Source organism: Ptychodera flava, chromosome 13 (assembly GCF_041260155.1).
Source record: "Ptychodera flava strain L36383 chromosome 13, AS_Pfla_20210202, whole genome shotgun sequence".
NCBI classification, from domain to species: domain Eukaryota; kingdom Metazoa; phylum Hemichordata; class Enteropneusta; family Ptychoderidae; genus Ptychodera; species Ptychodera flava.
Genome location: NC_091940.1, coordinates 10,982,869 through 11,006,727, shown reverse-complemented (window position 1 = coordinate 11,006,727; position 23,859 = coordinate 10,982,869). Strand labels below are relative to the sequence as shown.

General features: G+C 36.0%; 1 protein-coding gene across 1 annotated transcript in view; it reads right to left on the bottom strand.

Annotated features, from left to right (window-relative positions):
• LOC139147401 (uncharacterized) overlaps window positions 1–23,859 on the bottom strand; it is a 39,836-nt gene that overhangs the window by 7,673 nt on the left and 8,304 nt on the right. Inside the window, exons 9-21 of the mRNA XM_070718493.1 lie at window positions 21,009–21,137; window positions 20,325–20,505; window positions 16,361–16,470; window positions 15,342–15,400; window positions 14,595–14,681; window positions 12,553–12,651; window positions 10,190–10,309; window positions 9,671–9,776; window positions 5,838–5,971; window positions 5,225–5,396; window positions 3,205–3,333; window positions 2,467–2,653; window positions 387–496 (exon numbers count right to left, since the gene is read on the bottom strand). Coding sequence (XP_070574594.1) covers window positions 387–496; window positions 2,467–2,653; window positions 3,205–3,333; window positions 5,225–5,396; window positions 5,838–5,971; window positions 9,671–9,776; window positions 10,190–10,309; window positions 12,553–12,651; window positions 14,595–14,681; window positions 15,342–15,400; window positions 16,361–16,470; window positions 20,325–20,505; window positions 21,009–21,137 — 1,623 coding nt within the window. The remainder of the gene's footprint in view (window positions 1–386; window positions 497–2,466; window positions 2,654–3,204; window positions 3,334–5,224; window positions 5,397–5,837; window positions 5,972–9,670; window positions 9,777–10,189; window positions 10,310–12,552; window positions 12,652–14,594; window positions 14,682–15,341; window positions 15,401–16,360; window positions 16,471–20,324; window positions 20,506–21,008; window positions 21,138–23,859) is intronic.

The window sequence follows — 23,859 nt, the reverse complement described above, 5'->3', positions numbered from 1 at the left end:
ACTATGCGACAAACACCACCTACTTCATTACTTAAAGCGACATAAACTATGTTTTGATATATTTTCTGTATTTTTATTTTGTTCGTTGATTGCAGTTTTGTGATCTGCAAAACCAATTACGTGATCTGCAAAACCAATTACGTGATCTGCAAAATCAATTAAAACGGATTATAATGATGGCGATGGAAGTTAATTAAACACAAGAATTCATTTTTCCAGAAAGCAACGCTGCATGTTGTACAAACAATACAGATGTTTTCCCGGAAACAGCACTGTACAGAACAAACTGTAAACATCAAGCTAACAGGAAAATATACGTTTTGCATTAGCGCCAGTTTATCTTTGCGATCGTGTTCAGTCATCAGCTTCTATAACAGAATAGTTACCTGCATAGGTAACATTAGTTTCAGCAGTGTATTCTAATCCATCTTGATCGATGACTGAACATCTATAAGTACCAACTCGCTCTCCATCGAAGTGAATTATTGTTAGTTGGCTGAAATATAAAAAGAAGAATTTTGGATGACAATTTCTTAGCTGACCATATAACATTTAAAGGGGTGGGATATTTTCAATTTTTTAAAGCATAGGCCAGCCCTTTTTGTCACAGACGATTTGAAATCCTAGCTTATTCATACTATTGTGTTCGGTATTTAAAAAATAATTGACATCCATATGTCATAGTTCACGTAAAAACAATCACTACAGTTTTAATTACTGGCTAGCTTATGGCGCCATTTGCAGTAACTTATGTGTGTGTTTGTACTGTGTCTGTGTGTCGTCTGCTCCTTGCACACTGTGTTGTTTGGTCGCGCACAGGATTGTAACATCTACGTCGTTCGTATCCCGTTTGGGTTATAGTAAAAAAAGTATTTCTTTAACCTGAGTGGACAGTTTCTGCTGGTGGTTATTTACTTGTCCTCCGAGGCTGTATGATAGCTCAGTAAAAGCTTCGTGCTTTTCCGATTACTATATGTAACTTATGTGTGTGTTTGTACTGTGTCTGTGTGTCGTCTGCTCCATGCACACTGTGTTGTTTGGTCGCGCACAGGATTGTAACATCTAAGTTGGTTGCCGTGACCAACTCTTTTGGGTTGGAAACGGTAGCCGACTGGTTTTGTGTGAGGCCTAGCAGCTAGGCGATGTTGCCGTGAGTGTGTGGGGGTTCGTATCCCGTTTGGGTTATAGTAAAAAAAATATATTTCTTTAACCTGAGTCGACAGTTTGATAATTTGCATTGCTGCACTTGATTGAAATAGGGTGGTTACAAGTGAATATTTGTACAAGAAATTTGATTTTGGAATTTCAACGAAAATTTTGACTCACTTTACATGGTAGTGTATTAGAAAACTATATACAATTTGTTTCTTATACAAAACTTAAATCTATGTATTAATAGACGTTTGATAATTCATTTTATGTACTCGATTAGACTTGGGTAATTACAAGTCCATGTGTGTGCAAGAAATTTGATTTTTGGAATTTCACCGAAATGTTGATTCATTATACGTTGTGGTCTATGAGGAAAGTATGAATATTTTTCCAATGTAGAACTAACAATATATGTGTATTTATAAACGTTTGATAATTGGCAAACACTTTGCCACCTAACCCATATGTTTTTGTCTCTTGCCTTTCATCAATTTTAACTGTTCGAGGTGTTAAATGTAGGATACCAATGCATATTCTTTACTTGTGAATAAAGTGTATGAATTGTAAAGAATCGGTGTATTTCGTCGGTGATTTCCTATTCACAGAATATCACACGGACAATAGAAGGTTAGGCTGTAAAATCAGCTTCTGTTAAATGTGACCCTCCCTACAGATTGGTTTATAAAAAGTGAAGCTCCCTCTCGGACAGTTTTCTAAAACGTGACCATCCCCCTATTTCCTCGGCTCACCCCCGTAATTACTGAAGGATCCCTGCGACAATTAGGTAAGCGAGTGGAAGGATAAATTTATGGGTATGTAGGTAGCATTCGGTATTGTTACGTCTTTATACAAAAGTTTATGCTAGATGAAGTAGGCCACGAGGACAACATGAAAGATACTTATTTTAAACACTCTGTATGTCCACTTATAAGCCGAATACTGGAATATTTCAATTTGTTTGACAAATTGAGGTTTTTTGTTATCCTTAAAGTTTGACATTTTAAGACAGCTGATCCACTGACGAGTTACGACATGCACTGCCTGTCGATTAAATAGATGACATGTGTTGACTATCATTCAAGAGAGAGAGGCTGGACTTGAATATAAACAAAAACAAAACACATTCAGTAATGCTTGGAAATTTTGAAACCCCACTTATCTATGAACAAATTGCACTCAGCTCATGAGTTTTTTAAACTCCATTATCGAATACTAAAAATTTGAATTATCCTATTCAATCAAAATGAGAGATAATTATTTAAAAAGTAGTGGCTGTCGTCTGTCAGACAGCGCCATACCTTATGAATTACTTACCTTTTATGCTCATCATAGGAGATCTGTTCTAACGGACCGTCTAGAATTCTACTAGACGAGCCATTGAAAAATGTCCAGACTATCCCGTATGCAGAGTTGATTTCAAAGTTGTAGTGACAGGAAAGATCGAATATTTGGCCGTAGATCGGCTTACCATCTGCAGGTATAATCCATAGCTCTTTTACAGCTGCAATGAAGTAAACTCGTATTATCGGTATGAAATTATAGTTAAGAAAGTATTACAGATATGTCTGCGGAATTATCAAAACTGCTAAATTGCATATAAAAGATTAGACATAATGTTCATGCTGTTCCTCGGAAAACTATGTTCTTACTTTGGTACGAAACATTTGCGAGGTGATCCATTTAAATTACATGGCTTTGAATGCGGTAAACACCGGTTACTATCTTTAGTCCAAGGAGAATGACAATTTCATAATTTAACTTGTAACACTCTGTTGTCTTTTCCTTTTGTGTGTGGTCATATATGGATTACATGTAGTTTTCTCCATTGATTCGAATTGACACTAAACTGTTCTTGTCCACCAAGCAAGGAAGTCGGTCGGTCGAAGATTAGGACCACTTTGCACCATCGCTACGTCAAAGAAATGGGAGAATGACTTAGCCATATAGTTGCAGTTTTGACCGCTTTGTTGTTATGTTTGGTTTTTCTCTTGAACTAATCTATAAAGTAAAGCATAAAGGTAAATCAGTCCTTTAGTAATCAAATTTGTTTACCTATATCGCAGGCAGGTCCTGTCCATCCTTTGTAGCAATGACAAGCACCATTGAATCCATGACAAGAAGCACCGTTCTGACATATGCAGTCTTTATCACATAACATACCATATTTACCAGGTGGGCATCCTTTAGAATACAATGACATGAATTAATTACACAGACGTCACCTCTGCTAGCCAAATTCCTAGTTCGAATTCAAATATAACAGGATGATTTTCAAATCTTGTATGTACATGATACACGGACGTCATACTATTAAGCCTGGTCCCTGTATGGTCATTTGACATATTCCCTACAGAATCACTGTCGAACTTTTGCACTCTTGTTGCTGCGTATAGCGTACAGGTACAGGCACAGAGACAGGTTGTGTGTGTGCTTTTTACAAATAACTCCCCATGTTCCAATATTGATGTCGTTTCTGAGTTCTGTTCTGTGGACTTGGAGTGTTCGATAATCAAGTGTTGACCTTCCATGTTCTTCTAAGGCATGATTCTCTGAGCTGTATACATATAACTAAAACAATAAATAATTCGAATTGATCAATCTTTTACAAAGCTAGTGAATTGTAGCCCAGTCTAAAAATTCTTTTCCCGATACACTGCAAGTTGGTTGCCGATGATTTTAAGAATATATGGATATCGATTTCAAGAAGGTGCGCGCATGGTTCAGGAGATTTTCTTTTATCTTTACTCAACAATTAAGTAAGCATGGCGTCCTTCACTTTTGCCAATTGGACCACACTTGCGCGTTTAATTCATCATATAAGCACAAATTTCAGAGCATCGATCCAGTAACGACATTACGAACACTCCACGGAGTCAGAGGCATATTTTCAACATTGCATTAATTCAATCAATCATCAAATATTATCGATCAATGTGTCATTACAACTGGTCTAATTGCCAGTATCATTCAAGTTAAATAAACAATTTACCAGGAGCAAGAAAAAAATTTAATGACAACAGAGTAATCTTCAACCACTACTTAGAGAAGGTATGTTAACTAAATGACTGTTAACAGCAAGAGATTCTAAACGTTGTTTGCAACATGCACATGCAGTAAGATATTATGTTCGTTGCGATCAGATAAAGTGAGATTATATGTTCGAAGTGCATTAGCGGCCGCATTTGCTCACATTTGTTATCATGCTTATGTCTATGTTTTTAAGTACGTGGAGATTCAACTTCAAATTATACTGTCACCGTGACAAAAACAAAGAGCGTATGTCACAGACAGCTCTTTAACGTTAACTTTGCATGTAGCTTTAAAAAATTTAGCTTGAAGTGTTTGAGCTGGATAAGGTTTTAATGCATACAAGAGCTAAACTAGAGCTAGTGCGAGTATCTCGTTTGCAAAAAACAACTACTGCAGAGTTGCATTCTTCAGCAAACCTAGCTACAAAGTTTTTTATTTCTTTTTTATTGATAGCAAATGTCAGATACCATGAAAGCCGTGGGTTTGAATTTTCGTGGTATAATTTACAAATGTAAACTTTTTTCTTGTGGCCCTGCAACTACCATTAAGCTCCACATTTAACAAATTCATATGACTTATCAAATACAACAGATCAAAACGAAAGTCAACATATTAATTCTTCATATCACAGTGACTTCATCTATGACTTCAGTACAACAAAAATGGATTCTATATAAACTAGGTTATGAGATTAGATATTTCCTAATGGGGTAAAGCTATTTCGCATTAATATTTTGTTTGAAAGCGTACATGCTTTATTAATCAAAATACCAGAATTTATTTGACTATATATCATACAAAAATGGTATGCTGTGATGGTGTAGCTTTATCTACTTCGTTTGCGATATAATTCGATAAAACAGTTTGTCCCTCAATTACTTTAACAGTCAACAACTAAAATATTCTGAAAAGGTATGAATCTGTCTATATTATAATGGCATAGATATTGATAGTCAATATTTAAAGTCTAAGAAAAATAACTACGTACATGTATGGGCTGGAATTCGAGCGCATCCGTTTTTGTTTATCTTATTTAGCTTACCTTGCTTGTCAATTTTTATCTCTACTTTTTGAAGAAAATAACCCTTGTCTGACAGATCAACTGATACGACCATAACTATAGGTGCGCTGGCAGAATTGTACTCAAACAGCGTTTCCACAAAACAATCAGGGCTTACTAATGGATCCAATGAAAAGTTCCCAGGAAGCGCGTTCTGGAAGAAGCATAAATGTACACAGTTTCATTTTTCTCAAGCAAACGCTCATGTATGATAGAAAAAGATTCATCTCTCACTTCTTCGTAGATCGATCGCTAGAATGTATTTCTGCTTTTGCGTCTCTGTGTCCCTCTCAGTCTGTCTGTTTGTCACGATGTCATCTGTGATACAATGATGCTGTAACATTTCGGTTATTCAGTTTTATCTATCGGTTATGCAAAAACTATTTACTCATTTCCATTTTGATCTTACACATATGAAAGTCTTGGTCATTACGGTATAGTAAGTAATGGAGTAATTATTTCGCATGAAACAGACCTTAATTCTCGGCATGCGAAGATTCATGTTTCCACTAAGGTGACTCAAAAAATCGGTTTATCCACTTTGCAAGAAACCCGTTTTCCTGATACGAAATAATCTACTCAAAATGTTACGTACCCCATCATCGTAAAACGTGATTTTAGGTATTGGCAATGGTGGCCCCTGTAGTTGGTTGATCTTATACGACGTTTTTGATAAATCGCAAACGACTGTGTATGGTTCAAACACATTTATGAAGATATCGGCGCGACCTAAAAGATATAAATACGGTAAAATGTTCTATTGTAAAGTGACAATGTACCTACGGGATTTGACCGAACGTTGGGTTTTAGATGAGGCAATCATCACCAGTAGAATACTTTTCCGACTTGTTTTTAGCAACACAATGGCTATATAAGGTTTACATACACATGTAGTACTTACTCTATTGTCTGTGTCACCTACGCAACTACTCTGACCATTTGCTGTTACGGAACTGCTATCGCCATCAAGCTGATTAAATATTCTGCTAAATCTATTGATCTGCAATTAATTTGCTAGCTCTTGTATCCAGTCTACCACTTGTGGGTTCATTTTAAAGTTCATAGAAAAATTTAAAGCCTTGACTGGCTCAATTTTCTGAAAAACTAAAATTGTATATTTCGCCGCAGAGTCACACAAGTTTTCCAATTTCCATTCTGATTCAACGATATTAGGTAGCATGCACCTCGAAAATGAAAGACTTAAACTTTTGATCGAACTCTCCTTGAGGAATATTTTAAACAATCTCTTTCACAATCAAGAATAAAAGTCGGGGTCACCGCGCAAATGTTACCAGACAAAACATTACAAAGATTTACCGATGTTGGAAATTCAAATGACCGCCACCAGCCCTGTGTTAACTCTAGGCAGCAAAATAAAATTTTCAATCTTTACGAAACTGTCGCTAAGATGAGACCAAGACACCAAAGGTTGGCATTATGTCTTTATTGGCAAGACATATCTGTCCGTAAAACTGAGACGATGAAACGTTTTCCTACAGCTAGCGCTCCAAAATGAGCCCTGCAAGTGGTAGGCCTAAATCAGAATGGAATTGATAAAATGTGAAATGCCGAATATTTGTATTTGTGTTTGGTAATGATTTTTTCATTTCGAATAAGAGGCATTTTAATTTCGCTAATCATGTTTTAATCACTTTTTGGAATGTCGGTCTTTCAACCAACACCAGTTTAGAATAAGGATAGATGATGCAAATTTAAGAAGTCTTTTTTTCTACATATACTCTTCTTTCAAGTGAAATATTACATTCCAGTTTTTGACCTAAATTAATTTTTATCATTAATACCAAAATTGGGTTTTTCCCCAAATATGCACCCACTTCATCCTTCGAGTAAAGTATTGCTACCATACTAAAGTTTAGATTCTCTGCGTTTTGAAAATATATATTACAAGGGTGTTTCCTTTTCATCTAAGATGATACATATTCCTTTGAAAAAACTGTGTTGGCAACCTGCACCTCCAACTGAGGAAATAAAGTGTTTTAAACGTCTTTAATGTGATTGGACTAATGATTAGACGTTGAATTACAGATGAAAGTACTCGATTCTAAAATTTGACATGCAAAAATTTGGCAAAGGGGTCGAAGGGCGGTAACATTATTATTAATAAGAAAATACGATTGACCAGACAAAATATGCGAATGGACTTAGCAAGGTTGTGTCAATGTAACAGACAAATTAAAGATTTGAGTCAATCATAACATCCGAAATGTTTTTATAAGAAACTTTATGTAGTACATAACTTTGAACTTGAGCATTGTAATTAACCTGGCCCAGCTTTTCTTTTTAGAGTCATATTCCCTGGCTTGGATTTCACCCTAGGAGCAATATTTTTTACCACTCAACAAATTAGTCAACTCAATTATGCAAATTGAAAATCCTCAAACTATTAATATGTCAGCAAACAACTGATCCGGTACAGTATGAGGCACATCGTTCATTTGGTGTATCTACAACATTAATCCCAAAATTGACCTATATGGCTTATCAGTAAACAACGGAGTCTAATCAGGTACAGTAAGAAGTATATTGTTCATATGGAGTGTGAATGATAGTCATCCTAAATGGTCCGAAAGACGTGATCTGGCTCAATGATGAAATAGCTCAATGTAGCTGAACACGTGTTCTCTATTATATACGGATATTGCCATTGAGGCTGTTGTGCACGAAAGCTAAAGTGATGCAATTTGAAGAGCGAAAGAACACGGTCGACTTGGTCAAAAGCCATGCTAAAATCTGTACATATCAGACATTGCTCACTCTGTGTGGGCACAGAAACATTGTATGGCAGAGTGACAAATTTTATTGTAAAAGACTGCTTTTTACCTCAATTAATGGACAAACGCCATATTGTCACTGATCAGTTGCTTTAAATTTTAGATAAACCTGGTAAAAGGCAAACTAAACTTATTGAATGTTCCATGCTCCCAGGTCTTTATAGTTGAAAAATATTGGTCATTTCCTAAATTCAAGTTTCAACAAGGGTTCAGTGAGTTCAAAAGCACTTGAATAAAACAGTATGGCCATGTTCATCAAAACCCTGGGCCTTGCAATGTTTTCGTCTGTTCAATGTAAAACTGTTGATCATCATGTTTGAAATAACGTCAACACAATACTGTGGAACAAAAAAATTAAAGAGTCAAGGTCAAAATCAGACTCAATAAAAAACGTTTACAGCAACGATCAAAAGGCTAAGCCATGGTTTTCGGTTCGACAGCAGTAAATGCACAATACCAATTACAGACAATGAGTAGTATATTTTTTGAACTTGAGCTCGCTCTGACAAATCATTAAAAATGCTTTCATTGTATGCTATATTACCTGGCATGCATATGCACTCATAAATTTGTGTTCGAATAATTAACATGTAAGCCTCTCCAAGAAGAGGTGATGCTCCCGTTGGCAGTCGTTTTGATTCGGCTCAAGTTATGTATTCACATTCATCATATACAAGATCCAAGACTATGAAAGCCTGAAACGTGACAAAATTATGGGATTCTTGGACCAAACATGGCACGTCCGATCAGTAGCGTGACTATTTTACATTTGCATAGATTTACGATAATCCGGCTTTTGTACTGGAAGTTCCGTTTATGTAAATATAATTTACATCAGGTGAAACAACCTTCAGCAACTTTCAATAAACTCACTGTAGCGTAGCAATTCATTGAAAGGACACTTGTTAATATTTAAGCAAAAATGTGCCCCCTCCCGGCCCATAATGGACGAAAGCAAACTTTTCACGACAGAATGTACGGGACGTAGCGGGTTCAAACCGTTTCATTATGGAGAGCAAAGTTTGGTTGAGTCCATTATGGGCCGGGAGGGGGTACATTATTGCTATTATTTATAGTTTTGGCAATGCAAGTGAATTTGTAGATGTAGAAAACGAATAAAAAGGAAATTTAAACTGAGTTTAAAGCCAGGGACCATCGCCCAGCATGATCGGCCCTGAATCTGTATACTGTATACTGGATACAGTCATATCGGAGTTATATGACTAATTACAGATCTTCATTGAATATGCAAATGAGCTATTTATTAACAATTGGCAGTGCTTCATGCGTGAAGCATTAAAAACATTCCAGTAGATTTACTTGATTTTATCGTATGTTATAAGTCTTAGCTCATCAAAATGAAAAAGCAATTCCCTTCGACCAACCAACCTACCTACCTACCTACCTACCATAATTTGTCGAAGGCATGTTACCAGAAACGCTTTTTATTTGGCCTTATCTGACGAATAGAATGTTTTGTAGTGGGTTTATTGTTTATTGATACTTCTGTTGCTTGTAGTAGCTTGAACAATACAACCAAGTAACAGGGCCCAGCCACTGTTGTATATTGCTGTTGATGGATTGCGCATTCAACATACAACTATTGAGGAGTTCATAGTTCAGTAGAGTCACTTACATCGGCCATTGTCAGTGTCAGCCCGAAGGACGAAAGCTTGCCATGGAAAGTCGACGTCAGCCAATCTCATATTGCCAAAATGTACATCGAGCAGGAGATGACCAAACTGCAACAGACATTACAGTAAAAGCCTAAAATTGTATCTTTTATTATCCAGATTTACTCCTTTGAATTAATAACATCAACGACAGGTTGATGACAACTGTCCAGAGTATAACAAGATTCATCGATAAAATGTTTAGTATTAAAGATTTTGGACAAAATAATCCATGATCAGATCATATTTTATCACAAATTAGGCAAATTTGTCACAGGCATGAGTAAATGACAAAGGTCTTTCATTCATGGCATTTGATTATTTACTTTGGCGAGTATTGTGGCCTATGAATTTTTGAAAACTTTCTATATGAATAATTATTACAATCAATTTATCTGTCATTGGAATACATTTTTAGTTGAAAGAAAGAAATTATTGTTTTTCCCGTTGATTACGATATACAAAACGAAACAATCACTTACAGGGCTTATGGGACCATTCGCATAAACTGGTGTTTCACACGTTGAGTTGTAGAAAGGTGGCCAACCACTCTCGTTCAGAAGAGTCACCGTCAACTTCGCCTCGTTTTCCCGAAAATTTTCCTATTGGTAAAACAGAAGAAAATATTAATATCAATGAAAATATTAACACTACCGAGTTGGAATTTGGCATTTGGCATTTGTGTTCCTGAAGGAAGTAGGAAATGTATCGTTCAGATTACATATCAGGTATTTACGAGTCCACAAGGTGGGAAAAACTGCCCCTAAAGGCTTGCGTGTACACGTGAAACCAAATATACCTTTACCGTCCACAAGAATTCACCAGAAATGGAATGATATTTTACCGCTCTAAAGAACATCCTCAAAAAAAAATGTAGACACCTGGCGACTCAACATCAGAAAACCGTCAACTTAATTGTGTTCAAAGTAAAGGAACAGTGTCCATAGGACTCTTTACTTATCATCACCGACGGATCGAACAATAGAAGAAAGATATAATACAATAGATTACCAAAAACTGAACAACACAACACACGAATTGATGACTACCAAATCAGTCAACGCATTCATAAGCAGCTATTTAATAACCAATCATCGAAAGAGAAACACAAAAAGACAGAAAGACTGGAAAAATGTACACCGTAAACACACAAAGACTTCAGAAGACTCAGAAAATTAACAAGTTAAGTCATCTACTGTCGTCAACTTGTCAGATGTTCCGCTCACTGATGCCGAGGTACGTCTCATGGAAAGGGGCGTCACTTTTTGTCCCACCCCACTAAAAGAAAATAAAATTCAACTTGACACAGGTGCGAGCTTCTTTTCCAGGCGCCTACACCTAGTAGAATTTTTCCATGACGAAATAAACTGAACTGATGATACCCGCAAGTTAATAATCAAACCAATTCATCAAGACAGTTGCTTTTCACCACCAACAAATCGTGACCTCTTTCTCGAGACTTGCTTCGCCTTAGTCACGGAAGACATCAAAAACACAAATGACTGTACCAATTATACCAAAGACAACCTCAAAAGCATGAACGGTAAGCTCTAACTAACCAGGGACAAACGTTATTGTCATCAAACCGGCCTTCAAGGGGTCATCAATTGTTATCATGAAGAAAAGCCACTACGTCTCAGAAGCAGAGAAAACTCTCAACAATCCAAAGCATTACTAGCAGCTCCGTTCAGACCCAACAGATAGAACAAACAAAATCATAAGAGTAGCAGTTGAAGAAGGAAATAAAGAAGGCAACATTTGCAAATATACAAAGAATTATCTTATATGCACGAATCCAAATTTGGTAAAGTTCTACATACTGACGAAAATACACGTCAAACTCGGCGTCTCATTCAGACCAATAGTTTCTACTGCTAATCATCCCACTCAGAAAATGTCTGAATATGTCGACCATTATTTACAAACACTAGCTTCCACTCTACCCTCATACATCAAAGACACAACCCACTTCCTTCAACGTATTCAAAACCTGGAGCAAGTACCTAAAGGTAGCATCCTTGCCACTTTTGACGTTTACTGCCCTCTATACCAACATTCGCAGAGAACTTTGGCTCAAATTTTAAGCATGGATTAGAAAATTTCAATCGAAATAAAGAATAACCTGCAAAGTTTGGTGTACAGAAACAAATTACCGAATTTTACAAAACTAAGACAGTTAGACTTTATACACCCCTCAAGCTTGAAATGAGCACCGGCAAGTGGTGGAAAAGATAATATTGTAAAACTTGGAGAGTCCTAATATCTGTTCCCGAAGCGCATCGTCCCTTGAGAACAACCTGCGACAAAATCACGATTCGCTGTGGCATAAGAAAACCATACTTCAGCGCAGAAGTAGCCTGGCGTTTGTGATTTCTTGCTGATTTGCATTTCGATACCCAAATGCCAAAAGTTTCTCGTAAATGTTGATTTTACATGTACTTAGAACGGCTCGATAAACCTACCTACTTAGAGCTTGTTCATGCAGCGACATAGCTATAGAACAAAATCTCTCTTATGAATGAACCACATCGTCAATGAGCTGCAATAGCATAGGAGTAGTGGGTGTCAGGAGCGCCAATACTAGCGCTTTCCTAAACCGCTTTTAGAAATGCATAGCTTTCTTTATTATATTTTGTCATAAAAGCATTGTAAGACTGGTCCCGAAGCTCTCTCAGAGTAAGGCTAAAGAATTTGATTGAAAGTACTGATACACCTTTCCTAGGTGATGATCGTACATCATTTTATGTAATTTTGAAATGGACGATTCGACACAAATGGATATGTGTACTTCACATGTATATGTAGTTTGTTTAATATTTGTGCTGAAAATTATCTGGTAACTTACCATGAATAAAATTTCAAGCTCGTATTGAGCATCGATATCATAGTCTAAAAAGCCATGTGTGACCAGAATGCCATCAAGCCTCATCTTGAACCTGTCATCCTACGAAAAGAAATTATAAACGATACTGATAAAGAACAAGGCAATTCGTCTTCATTATTTCTGACGACAGTTGCGTAGGGATCATGGTGTTGGGCGATTTAAGCGAACTGATAGCTCCAGAACCAACTGTGTGCTGTTCATCACAGCCGTGATCAAAACCTGCCGACTAGTTCTATATTTTGGTAACTTGCACATGGTGGTCACCTAAGTAGAACTCTTAGTATTAAATTGTCATCTATTACAATTATGTCAATCGGAGTTTGACTCAACAGTTACATTGAGCAGAGCGTTGTACAAACTAGAAATCCAAATTAACCAACAAAGTTACAAAACATGGGAAACATTTCATAGAACATAGCACTAACAAAATAAACGAAGGGCGTATGTGTTGATATTTCCATTTACTGTAACATAGGAATATTTCACAGATATACATTTTTACAGAGGTACTTTATCTTACTCAAAGGTTAATTCACCCGGTAGTCATCAGCACAAGTAACATTATTAGTCGTGCTTGCAGCTGACTACGTATGTGCCACTTCAATATGTGCGAATAACCAGAAGTTTACCTACTAACATCATACATTCATGGGCGCCGCCATTGTTTTGGCTTGCTTGTATGGAAACATGCATAGTTTTTATTGTCATTGGGCTACAAATTTCAGAAAATGGTATCCAAATAAATTGGACTAACGATGCAATGAGAAAAGTTTATTTTGGGCCCGAGGCTTGCAATACTGAACGTTTGACAGTTGCTGTTACAAAGATAATGATTGCATAATGTGTCCTTTATAAAACACAGTTGGTAGTTATCATGTTAAATGCAAAATTTAGTGAACAAAATAGGCATTTATGTCCAGCTTTTTGACAAATAGCAAATCTAAACCTTCAAGGGTCTGACAAAAAATGTATCAGTGACCTGTCCGCATAAGTGGGTGACCTAGTGAAATGAGTGATTGATTTTATTGTTTACGCAATGTGTAGTGGTACTACTCATGTACATAGCAAATGACAATTATTTCTATAAATCTTTCTCATCATGAATTAATACTATTATTAACCATGTAAGCGTGGACTGTTCATCTTCAGATGTGAATGAAATTTTTAATTATAACCTCAGGCGCGACATCAGGGACTGACCTCTATATGATATTAATTAAATCATCAAGATTTTAATAATAAGTCGCTTTGGATAAAACCTAATTATAAACCCAATTGGCTGCAAGTGCACAAAGAAGCCAATAACCTTTAGGGACGATGTTTTTAAGGTTTTGATACGACATATGATACGACATATGTTTGAGTGATATGAAAATAATGCAATAATGCACGTGCAACGTGTCGCAGTAACTTTTAAATATTATTTCTGACATGTCAATTAAAGGCCAAGGGTTGTATTGATGTTTGTGATTGGATGCATTATTTTATCTTTAATTCATATCTATCGTGAAATCGAAACTACCTTTTTATGTGTTTTATACAAAGCAATATTTCGATAATATCGGGAGATCGAGCACGGTAAGATATGAGGGCTCAATTAACTTTGCACTATCCCTGACGACATGTAACGTCTACACGTATGAAATAAACGGATGTTAACTTTGAAGACTGAAATCTCTACTCTGTCTATGTATACCCACCACCTCTGGCATGGCAATATCCCAAAGGAAGACAACTGTGAACTGAAATACACCACTTGTTAATTTTTCTTCCTTGGTAGCTTTGTGTCGAATCTTTAATAATTGTAAACATATTAAATGCATCATACATATATTATGATTACTTTGTTGGTAAATAAATGTGCTTCTTAATGCATAGCTGTATGGATATTTATAGAGACCTTTGAAATGTTCTCAACTGAAAAGGAGTTCCCCACAAGTTTGGCTAACATTCGAAACGTTTAAAGCGTTCGTGAGAAAACTTGTCAATTTATACATATTTACCTTATTTCCCGACAGAATCTGAAACGAATGAACGTTGTTTCCCAAAGCGTCTCGAAAATTGAACACTTCTTCGCCAGGCCTTGAGCTCTACAAGACAGTTAAATAATTGTGTTAATCTATTACTCAGGCAATACAGTCATGAGTTTAGTTTAAGATAACCAGCTATTTATAATCTCAAGGGTGTGTGTTTTAATAGTGTTATCAACGTCTCTTTCTATAGCACACATACACTATACTCGTCATTTCTTGTTCTCTACTGACAAAATAGATCACATTTAGCCTTCAACTTGACAATTAATGGTATCTATATGTAATCACAGTACGTTTTTCAAAACAATTCTGTCGAAAAGCGAACCTAGAAACTCTTTGCATCAGGCGAACTGCCGCTGCAATAAGTTGATATAAAACTTTTTACCGGCTTTTGATGGCAAAATATACCAAAAAAAACAAACTAAAGTTTGAAAGCCTTCAAAACTATATCACATACAGAAAGCCTACGACTAAGTTCGAAAAGGTAAAAACAATACATCTTAATCATAAACCCTGTATGTGAACAGAGAAGCTTTGACTGACTTTGTGCCCCAATAGCTGTCAGCACTCAGTCAGTGTTAATAATGATTAATCAAACATGTCCAAATCACAGCAACGATTTATGAGCGTAAGTAAAGAACATTTGAATTCTAAACTCTGACTACTTTCACCTTTTTCTGTTGTTGAAAGAACACTTATAATTTCGGGGTGACTTACTTCTGGTATGCTGACAGTGAAGGTAAAGTTAGTGTCGCCTTCAACTGGCATGGAAGAGGCTGTAATTGTATAATATATAACTATGAAATATACATAATTGTATAAATACGTACACACACAATATATATATATATATATATATATATATATATATATATATAATATATATATATATATATATATATTATATATATATATATATATATATATATATATATATATATATATATATATATATATATATATATACAAGGCATCTTATCTGCCATATAATTAGAAGTACGTTTTGCCATCTTTTTGGTCAATTGGAATCTATCATATACAATAATTGATTATGTTGCGAAGTTGCGATAATATTGTAGAAAGTTCTGGAACTTTCAGAGATATCCTTTGGTTATCATATCGTAGGGTACAAGCACTATGAGATCATATACGATTATTATCCGATCGATACAACAGAACACAATTTTATGAGTGATGGCTTCCTTCAGTCATTAGTCTTTTTGCATGAAAATAAATTTATCAAAAATCTACTCGTCATCGCCAGTCGTTATGGCCGTGCACTTTTAGAAGGTTCGATGAACCTGTAAGGAATTCGACCTCGGAGGGACCACACTTAATATAAGGGGCTACAATTTACTTGAGTTTACAGCGGCAAAATTAATAGCACATTACCGCAACCACAAAGCAGAGAAACAACGCCTGATGATTACAAATTTCATTTTCTCCTTTCCTTAAAAATTGTATTTCTAAGGCAGGAAATTCGACGACAGTGTGTCAGTACAACGTCTTTGCTTGCTAGAATTTCAAAATATTTTAATGGATTTTTCAACACAGACGTTTGAAAACGTTTTTTCTGTACACTACAAGTAATGTAATGTAGTGTTGTGTAATGGGACTATGTAATCTAAAAGACTACAATTTACAAGTAAAACTAGAGGAAACCAATGTAATACAGTAGTGTCAGTCATTTTTGCTATCAGACTCTGTTATTAGATATAAAAATATCTAGTAGTCACCTGCATAAGTAACAGTAGCTTCAGCAGTGTACTCTACTCCATCTTGATCGGTAACTGAACATTGGTAAGTACCAACTCGATCTCCATCGAAGTGAGTTATTGTCAGTTCACTGAAAGATAAGAACACGGATTTTTGATTACAATAAATAACTGACCATATATTTTTCAAAGGGACGGGAAACTTTGAAACTGTTTATGCATCCATCTTTTTTCTCACACACGACTTGATGACAAATGCTAAGCTGACAACATTTTGTTCGAGGGGTTCAATATTTTTAAGATTGTTAAGGTATCCAGCTTCCCAACAGCTATACTTTGCCACATATGGATTAAGACGAATCATAAAATTTTCATTCTCTAACTTGTTCATCACGTCCTTCCTCGGCCCCAGGCTCTATGACCGTTAGGCAACTCTGTCTCTTCACTAGTTGAAGTCTTTCCCTCTTTTGGTTGATCTTCAGGGAATTGTTAAAGGGATGTTGATAATGAAGTCGAGGATGATGACAACTAGCCTTACTCATCCACTGGTAACTGATGACTTAGCCTAAGTGCACCGAGCAGTCACATCGCATGTGAAATCAAAGATTTCATTAGAGTAATTAATAGTGAGCTCAGAACTGAGCGATCAATATGACAGGGGATGTCACAAGCGGCGGATTAGTTCACCAAAATAATGGCAAAATAAAGCTCCTTATATGAGCATATTCAACACTTTCGAATAATGCCATTTAAATAATCAGATCAGACACGATCATAAATTAAAATATTAAGTACAATGAAAGTTTTATTGATTCTAGTCGGCAATCATTATGGTAGAAGCAATAAAACAGTGGACTTTTTGGAATCCTGGGTATTGAAAATTTAGCATGAAGATATTACAAATAAAGTGTTCGCTATGAAAATTGAGGTTCACCCTGTTGGAAAGAGGTACTTTATTGAAGTAAGGGTACTTGTAAATTTACTTTGATGAGCTTCATTTTCTGAGGAAAAGTTTTTCCTGTTTGATGACTTGCATATGTTTCAGAACATTGCATTCTATGAGAATGTTCTCTCTATCATGACGACAAAAGATTGGTTTTATTGGAATGTGTAAATGAAGTACTGCGATGAAGGCCAATGGTATACATATGTGTGCTTATGCCTATCTCATCATATCCGATGAAATGGTCATCTCTGTCGAACATATCAGATTGAAACTGATACCCAACTACAGAATAGACAATGAAATTGGCAGAGCTACCATTTTAATATGATAATAACTGGCTCAACTGATTTGGAAAGGACAAAATGTCTCCCGTGGTTGCTTTCTTGGCACTTTGTTTGTTTGTTTTTTGCCATCCAAGGTATTTGATGTAGTTGACAAGTCCTAAAATTTCGAAAGGTATAGAATAGCATTTAAAATAGGTAGGAGCTGTAACAAATAAGATTTCAATTCATAGGAGGACCAAAAAGGACAAACATATTCCTGGAAAACTGTCTTTGGAGACGGAAATATGCAATACAGGAGATGCTGCTGATGCTTTCTGACTAAAGAAAATCCGAGAGATAAGAAAATATGAAAGCCAGAATACATGCAATCAATACGGATAGTTTTCAATCGGATTCGAACCCACAACATACGGCATCAGTCGCCTAGCTGAGAGGCCAGAGACAGAACCAGTCGGCTAAATCTCCACTCCCCCCCAAAAAAGAGTGGTTCAATAGCCGGCTAAGTTGTTACATTTTTCTGACTGAGACCGCTCAACACGTTGTAGAGTTCGTGAAGCAATAATACAGATTGAGAGTGCAAGTTTATCACACTGGTACTGCAGCATGGTAGTTATATTACTACAGGTGCTCTTGCTCACTTGCAAGGTAGTTTTGTTTGTCTTTACTGAGTCGTCAGTGCGTAGACAAGAGTCAGAAGTACCGTTTTCGATTTCATTGGTAGAACAGTCATAGCACAAACGCAGTCTCTTTCACTCCTTGAAGATTTGATCGTAATAGCAGAAGATCACACACCTTATCAGAAATAATGTTTTCGAAATGAAGGTAAAAAATGCATATGGATATTGCTGTTAACGCTAAATTTAACTTGCTACCCAACAATATTGAATTCAACACTGATTAAGCTTTAGGTCACAACAAGGAATTAAAGAATGCCACTCACTAAGCTATAGGTCACAACAAGGAATTAAAGAATGCCACTCACTATTTGAAATTGTTATAATTATGATATTGAAATCTGAAAGCTAGAAAAAGGAGTCCATGAAATGAAAAGACTATCATCAAAATGAGAATAACTACGTGCCGATCTCTTTTACGATTGCAATACTGTCAGTGGACGCCATGATGATGGCTCCGTCAGCATTGTCAGCAGGGCCAGATCAGATCCATGCACATTCACAAAGTTGATTTATCGCGTTTTTGGCAACAGTTTCGGCATCAGAAGTCAGCAGCAGAGAGGGAAGAAACAAGATACTTTGTGAAGGTACAAAAGACATAAGTAAGGATGTATTAGATTGGAATGACAAATAAGAGAATCAAACAAAGAGTTGGAATGAAAGGCACCTGAAGGAGCCTTTAAAAATATGGAACGATTATCTGTGCTTGTATAGGCAACAACAAAACAGGTGCTTTTCAAGGTCTAGTTAGAAGGTTAAAAAGTTAACCATATTAGAAATCGTGATTGACTCTGTACGACAACAAAGTATCGATCTCAAGAATGATTTCGTTTTCACAAGTGAAGTAAAAATGTCACTGGGTGCATGGCCTACTTACAGGGGGTCTTAGGTTGTCATGTTTACGCTGCTTTAATTACTACTAAATATGTAAATAAGAAGGTATGAATACTTTGTTTACTACTGTAGAAGATTACAAACGATGCATTGCGAATTTGGTCTATGTTAACGGAAGTGACTCAATTCTATGCAGCAGACCGAATGCTGCTGAAGCAAACAGAGAATAGAACTTAAAATGCACACCTTACAAGAGGTCCAGACTCTGAAAGTGACTGTAGACATCTAAACCACAAGCAGTAAATACATCTGGCAGTATCAGCTACAGGGATCAATAGAGGGAATTTCCAGGATATTTCAATGCTTGGACAATAGTTGTCAAGTCAAAGTCAATGCAAAAGAGAAGAGAAAGGTATGACCTTAGAAGTGAAGGTCTTATACAGAAAGGAGAAAGGCAAAATCGAGCTTTAGAATAAGTTTATTAAGATGCTGAGAGGTATTTTAATCAACAACAAAAAATTATGATCAGCGAAAAGATACTGAGAAGGACGGTCAGTGTTATGCAGAAATCCGTACAGGTAAAGCAGGTGAAGATGGCCATGGCGGAGTAACCACGTCACCGATGACAAAAACAGAATTTAACAGACGATATGTCCCTGTTCAACTTAGAAGAATCTGGGGCAGCGATTGCATGATGAAAACTTATACTACAATACCACCTGTTTCACCAAGGGCTGTTAGAAGATCAACTTTTTCAAAATAGTTTAAATTAATGATGTTAATAAGATAAAGGGTTCAAGAATAGCTTCATCAGCTCTAGGAAAGTTGGGTGCTTTAGCTATTTAAAGACACAGAAAATAGGAATATTTTCGTAGCAGATTGGAAAATCCATGTTGAAATGCGACACATTACCCCGCCATTCCATTCCCTTTCGCCATAATGATCATCAAGCTGCTGATTGTCCCTTTACCCCGTGTGGTCACTAACGTTATTAATGGCCTATTCAAGCCCAAGAGACGGCCTACAATCTCGTAGGGGGTCCATATTCAGTAGAAATGGTTTCAGAAGAACAGTATCCGTCGCATAATCACATCATCATTATGTGATAGTCACGTGCGCTTCTAAACTCCGCAATCGAATAGTAAAAACATGATTTTATCCTCTTCAATATGGAGGGAGAGAAATATTTTATCAGAATACTATGACTCTTTCCAGTCAGATAGCACCAACTAACATAAAAGACTTACCTGCTGTGCGGTTTATAAGAGACCTGCTCTAATGGAGCCTTTAGAGTTCTACTTGACACTCCATTGAAAAATGTCCAGACTACTCCAATTGCAGATTTGACCTCAATGTTGTAATGACAGGAAAGATTGAACGTTTGGCCGTTTGACAACTCAGCACCGGCAGGCAATACCCATATACGGCCTGGAGGCACAACAAAGGAAATGCACATTGTATTTTCAGGAAAATATATATTGATTTGCTTGGTAAATTTGACAATGCTCATTGTACTCTGGCGAGTGAACATATTTTTAGGTCTTTTCAAGGGTACACAACGTTCTAACATCAGCAAGAAACTTATGATGATAAACATCATTAAACAAAAGTGAAGTTTTGAACGTGGTAACATAGGTTTTCTAAGAATGACAATACCATATCTTCACTTCAAGCACATTTGCGTCGTTTGGTTTCGTCCATACTTACATATATACTTCCGTGAATTTTCCATCGGAAATACTCATCAGGGATAAAATTGAGGTGATCAGGACTAAACTGCTACCTACTAGTATTTAGTAAATAACTAAGCTATGTCATCGCAGTTTTGAATCTTTCTTTGTTATTATGTTTGAGTTAGTTCTTGAAATAATTAACACCCTGAAATAAAAACTTTAAGAGTTCACATGCCCTTAGTAATAAAATTCCTTTACCCATATCACAAGCAGGTCCTGTCCATTCTTTCGAACATTTACAAGCACCATTGAACCCATGGCAAGTAGCACCGTTCTGACATATACAGTCTTTATCACATAAGAAACCATATTTACCTTCCGGGCAGCCTACAGAACACAATGTTCGACAATGAAATAAATAAAGGGCTTTTAATGATGTCGATTTCAGAATCATGTTGAGAACATAAAGCTCATTTTATAGGTATTCCTTACTTTACGTTAGGCCACTAGCATCATGATCACAACCTTCTTTCTCGCACTTCTAATGCACGTCTAGCCCTAATCTTTTATGTCACCAAAATGCTAGGGAGTTTCAAGATGAAAGAAATACAATCTGTACAGAGCGTTACTCCACCACTGCCCTTAGACATTGATAGCAATCTGTCAGCATTAGCTCAGTTGAGTCGACTGTCACCAAATTCTGAATGAAGTTGAAGTTGGCAGGAGGGACAGAAATTAATTTTTAGAAAAGTTTTGATTTTTAGCTCACGTGTGTAAACACGTGGGCTAATGTCATAGCGATGTCTGTCTGACTGTCCGTGAGTGTGTGTGTGTTAGTGTGTGTGTCTGTCTGTCTGTCTGTCTGTCTGTTTACACGATAACTCAAAAACGCCTGAACGGATTCCAGTCAGATTTGGTACACAGGTACCATATGCTACTTGCAAAAACTGATTAGATTTTGGTTTGTGTGGCTTGCATATTAATGAAGTTATGCAATATCGTTTTTTTCCGTACAATGGTTCCCGTATGGAGACGGTAATGACAGTGTAGACATATATCAAGAAATACTGCACAAAATTTCATGAAACTTTTCACAGATGACAATCTAAGAACATTATGATGATACTGTGAGTGTCATGTCAATTATCTTCTCATTTGCATATTTAATGAACTTTTGTTATTAGTGAGATAATACTGTAATCCCTGCACCTAATTTGATGATACTTGCAACAAATATTGATCTGATATATATCTAATTATAGTTAGAAGCATTAGGCAGTGTCAAGTTAGTAAATAGCTCATTTGCATATTTTATGAAGGTTTGTAATTAGTCATATAACTACGATATAACTTCACCAAATGTGATGAAATCTGCTGCTGATACTGATCCGACTGATATCTAACTGTAGTGTAAAGCATTTAGTAGTGTAAAATTAATCAAGGTTTGATTTGCATATTTAATGATTTTTGTAATTAGGTATATAACTCTGAAATTACGGCACCCAAGTCAGTGAAATTGGGTAGAGATTTTGTTTTGATAAATATCTAATTGTACTGAGAAGCATTTGGCAGTGTCAAGTTAACAAATAGGTCATTTGCATATTTTGTGAAGTTTTTTAATCAGTGATTTAACTCCAAAATAACTGCACCAAGTGTGATGAAATCTGCTGCAGATACTAATCCGACAGATATCAAATTGTGGTGTAGAGCATTTAGTTGTGTGAAGTTAATTAAGGGTTCATTTGCATATTTTATGAACTTTGTAATTAGTGATATTACTCCAAAATTACAGCGTTAAATTTGATGAAACTTGCTACAGATGTTGATCTGATAAATATCCAATTGTACTGAGAAGCATTGAGCAGTGTCAAGTTAATAATTAGCTCATTTGCATATTTCATGAAGTCTTATAATTAGTCATATAACTCCGAAATAATTGCATCAAATATGATAAAAACTGTTGCACATACTGATATGACAGATATCTAACTACATTATAAAGCATTTAGTAGTGTTAAGTTAATTAAGGGTTCATTTGCATATTTAATAAACTTTGTAATTAGGTATATAACTCTGAAATTTCGGCACCAATCTTTTGTGAAACGTGCTACAGATATCGATTTGATAAATATCTAATTGTGTTATGAATCATTGAACAGTGTCAAGTTAATTTAGGGTTTATTTGCATATTTAATGAACTTTGTAATTAGTGACATTGCTCTAAAATTACAGCATTTAAATAAATAAACCGTGCTACAAATGTTGATCTGAAGGATATCTAATTGTCCCATAAGCATCGAGCAGTGTCAAGTTAATGAACAGCTCATTTGCATATTAAATAAGTTTTGTAATTAGTGATTAAACTCTGAGAGTACTGTGCGACGTTGAAAAACACCTGCTACATATAGTGATAACATATATCTCATTGTTTTGTGAAGCGCACTACTATTAATGAAGCTGTTGTAAAACACGTGAGCATATTCAGTTCATATCTGGTCTTATAATATCTTGCAAAATCATATTTAAGCTCAGTGCTGATTTTATGGATATGATTTGCGCAGACTTCACCTTCCTTAGCTTAAATTCCTAGCCCAATCTAATATGAAACAAGATGATTTTTAAAGCTTTGTTGAATACGCACATGGACATCTTTACACTCTTAAACACGGTCCTCTTACAGCCATCAGACATTTTTTTATCGCATGCCATTTTCATTATCCCTTTCGTTGATCAGAATGGACATTGCTACAGCAGAAACATTAGTGTATAGTATGCGAGGCGCATACTTGAATAACCATTGCCGCTTGCAATGTATGCATTAGACTGCAGAGCCACATTTGGGCCATAACAGCTTTGCCTTGATAATGAAACAATGATATTGTAATTGAATCTTGTCAAAATTGTGAGTGTAGTATGTGACTTTATGTCACTATTGATGTTGTTATACCGACAGTACCTCATCAAAAAGCTAGTTAGTATTTGGACCCTTGCTCTATGTACAACGCTTTAGATAGAGAGAAAAAAAATGAGTACAGAAGGAAAAGTATTGATTCATTATCAATTTGCATTTGCAATTACATGTAAGAGGTTTCCTTTAAGTGTGTTTTTA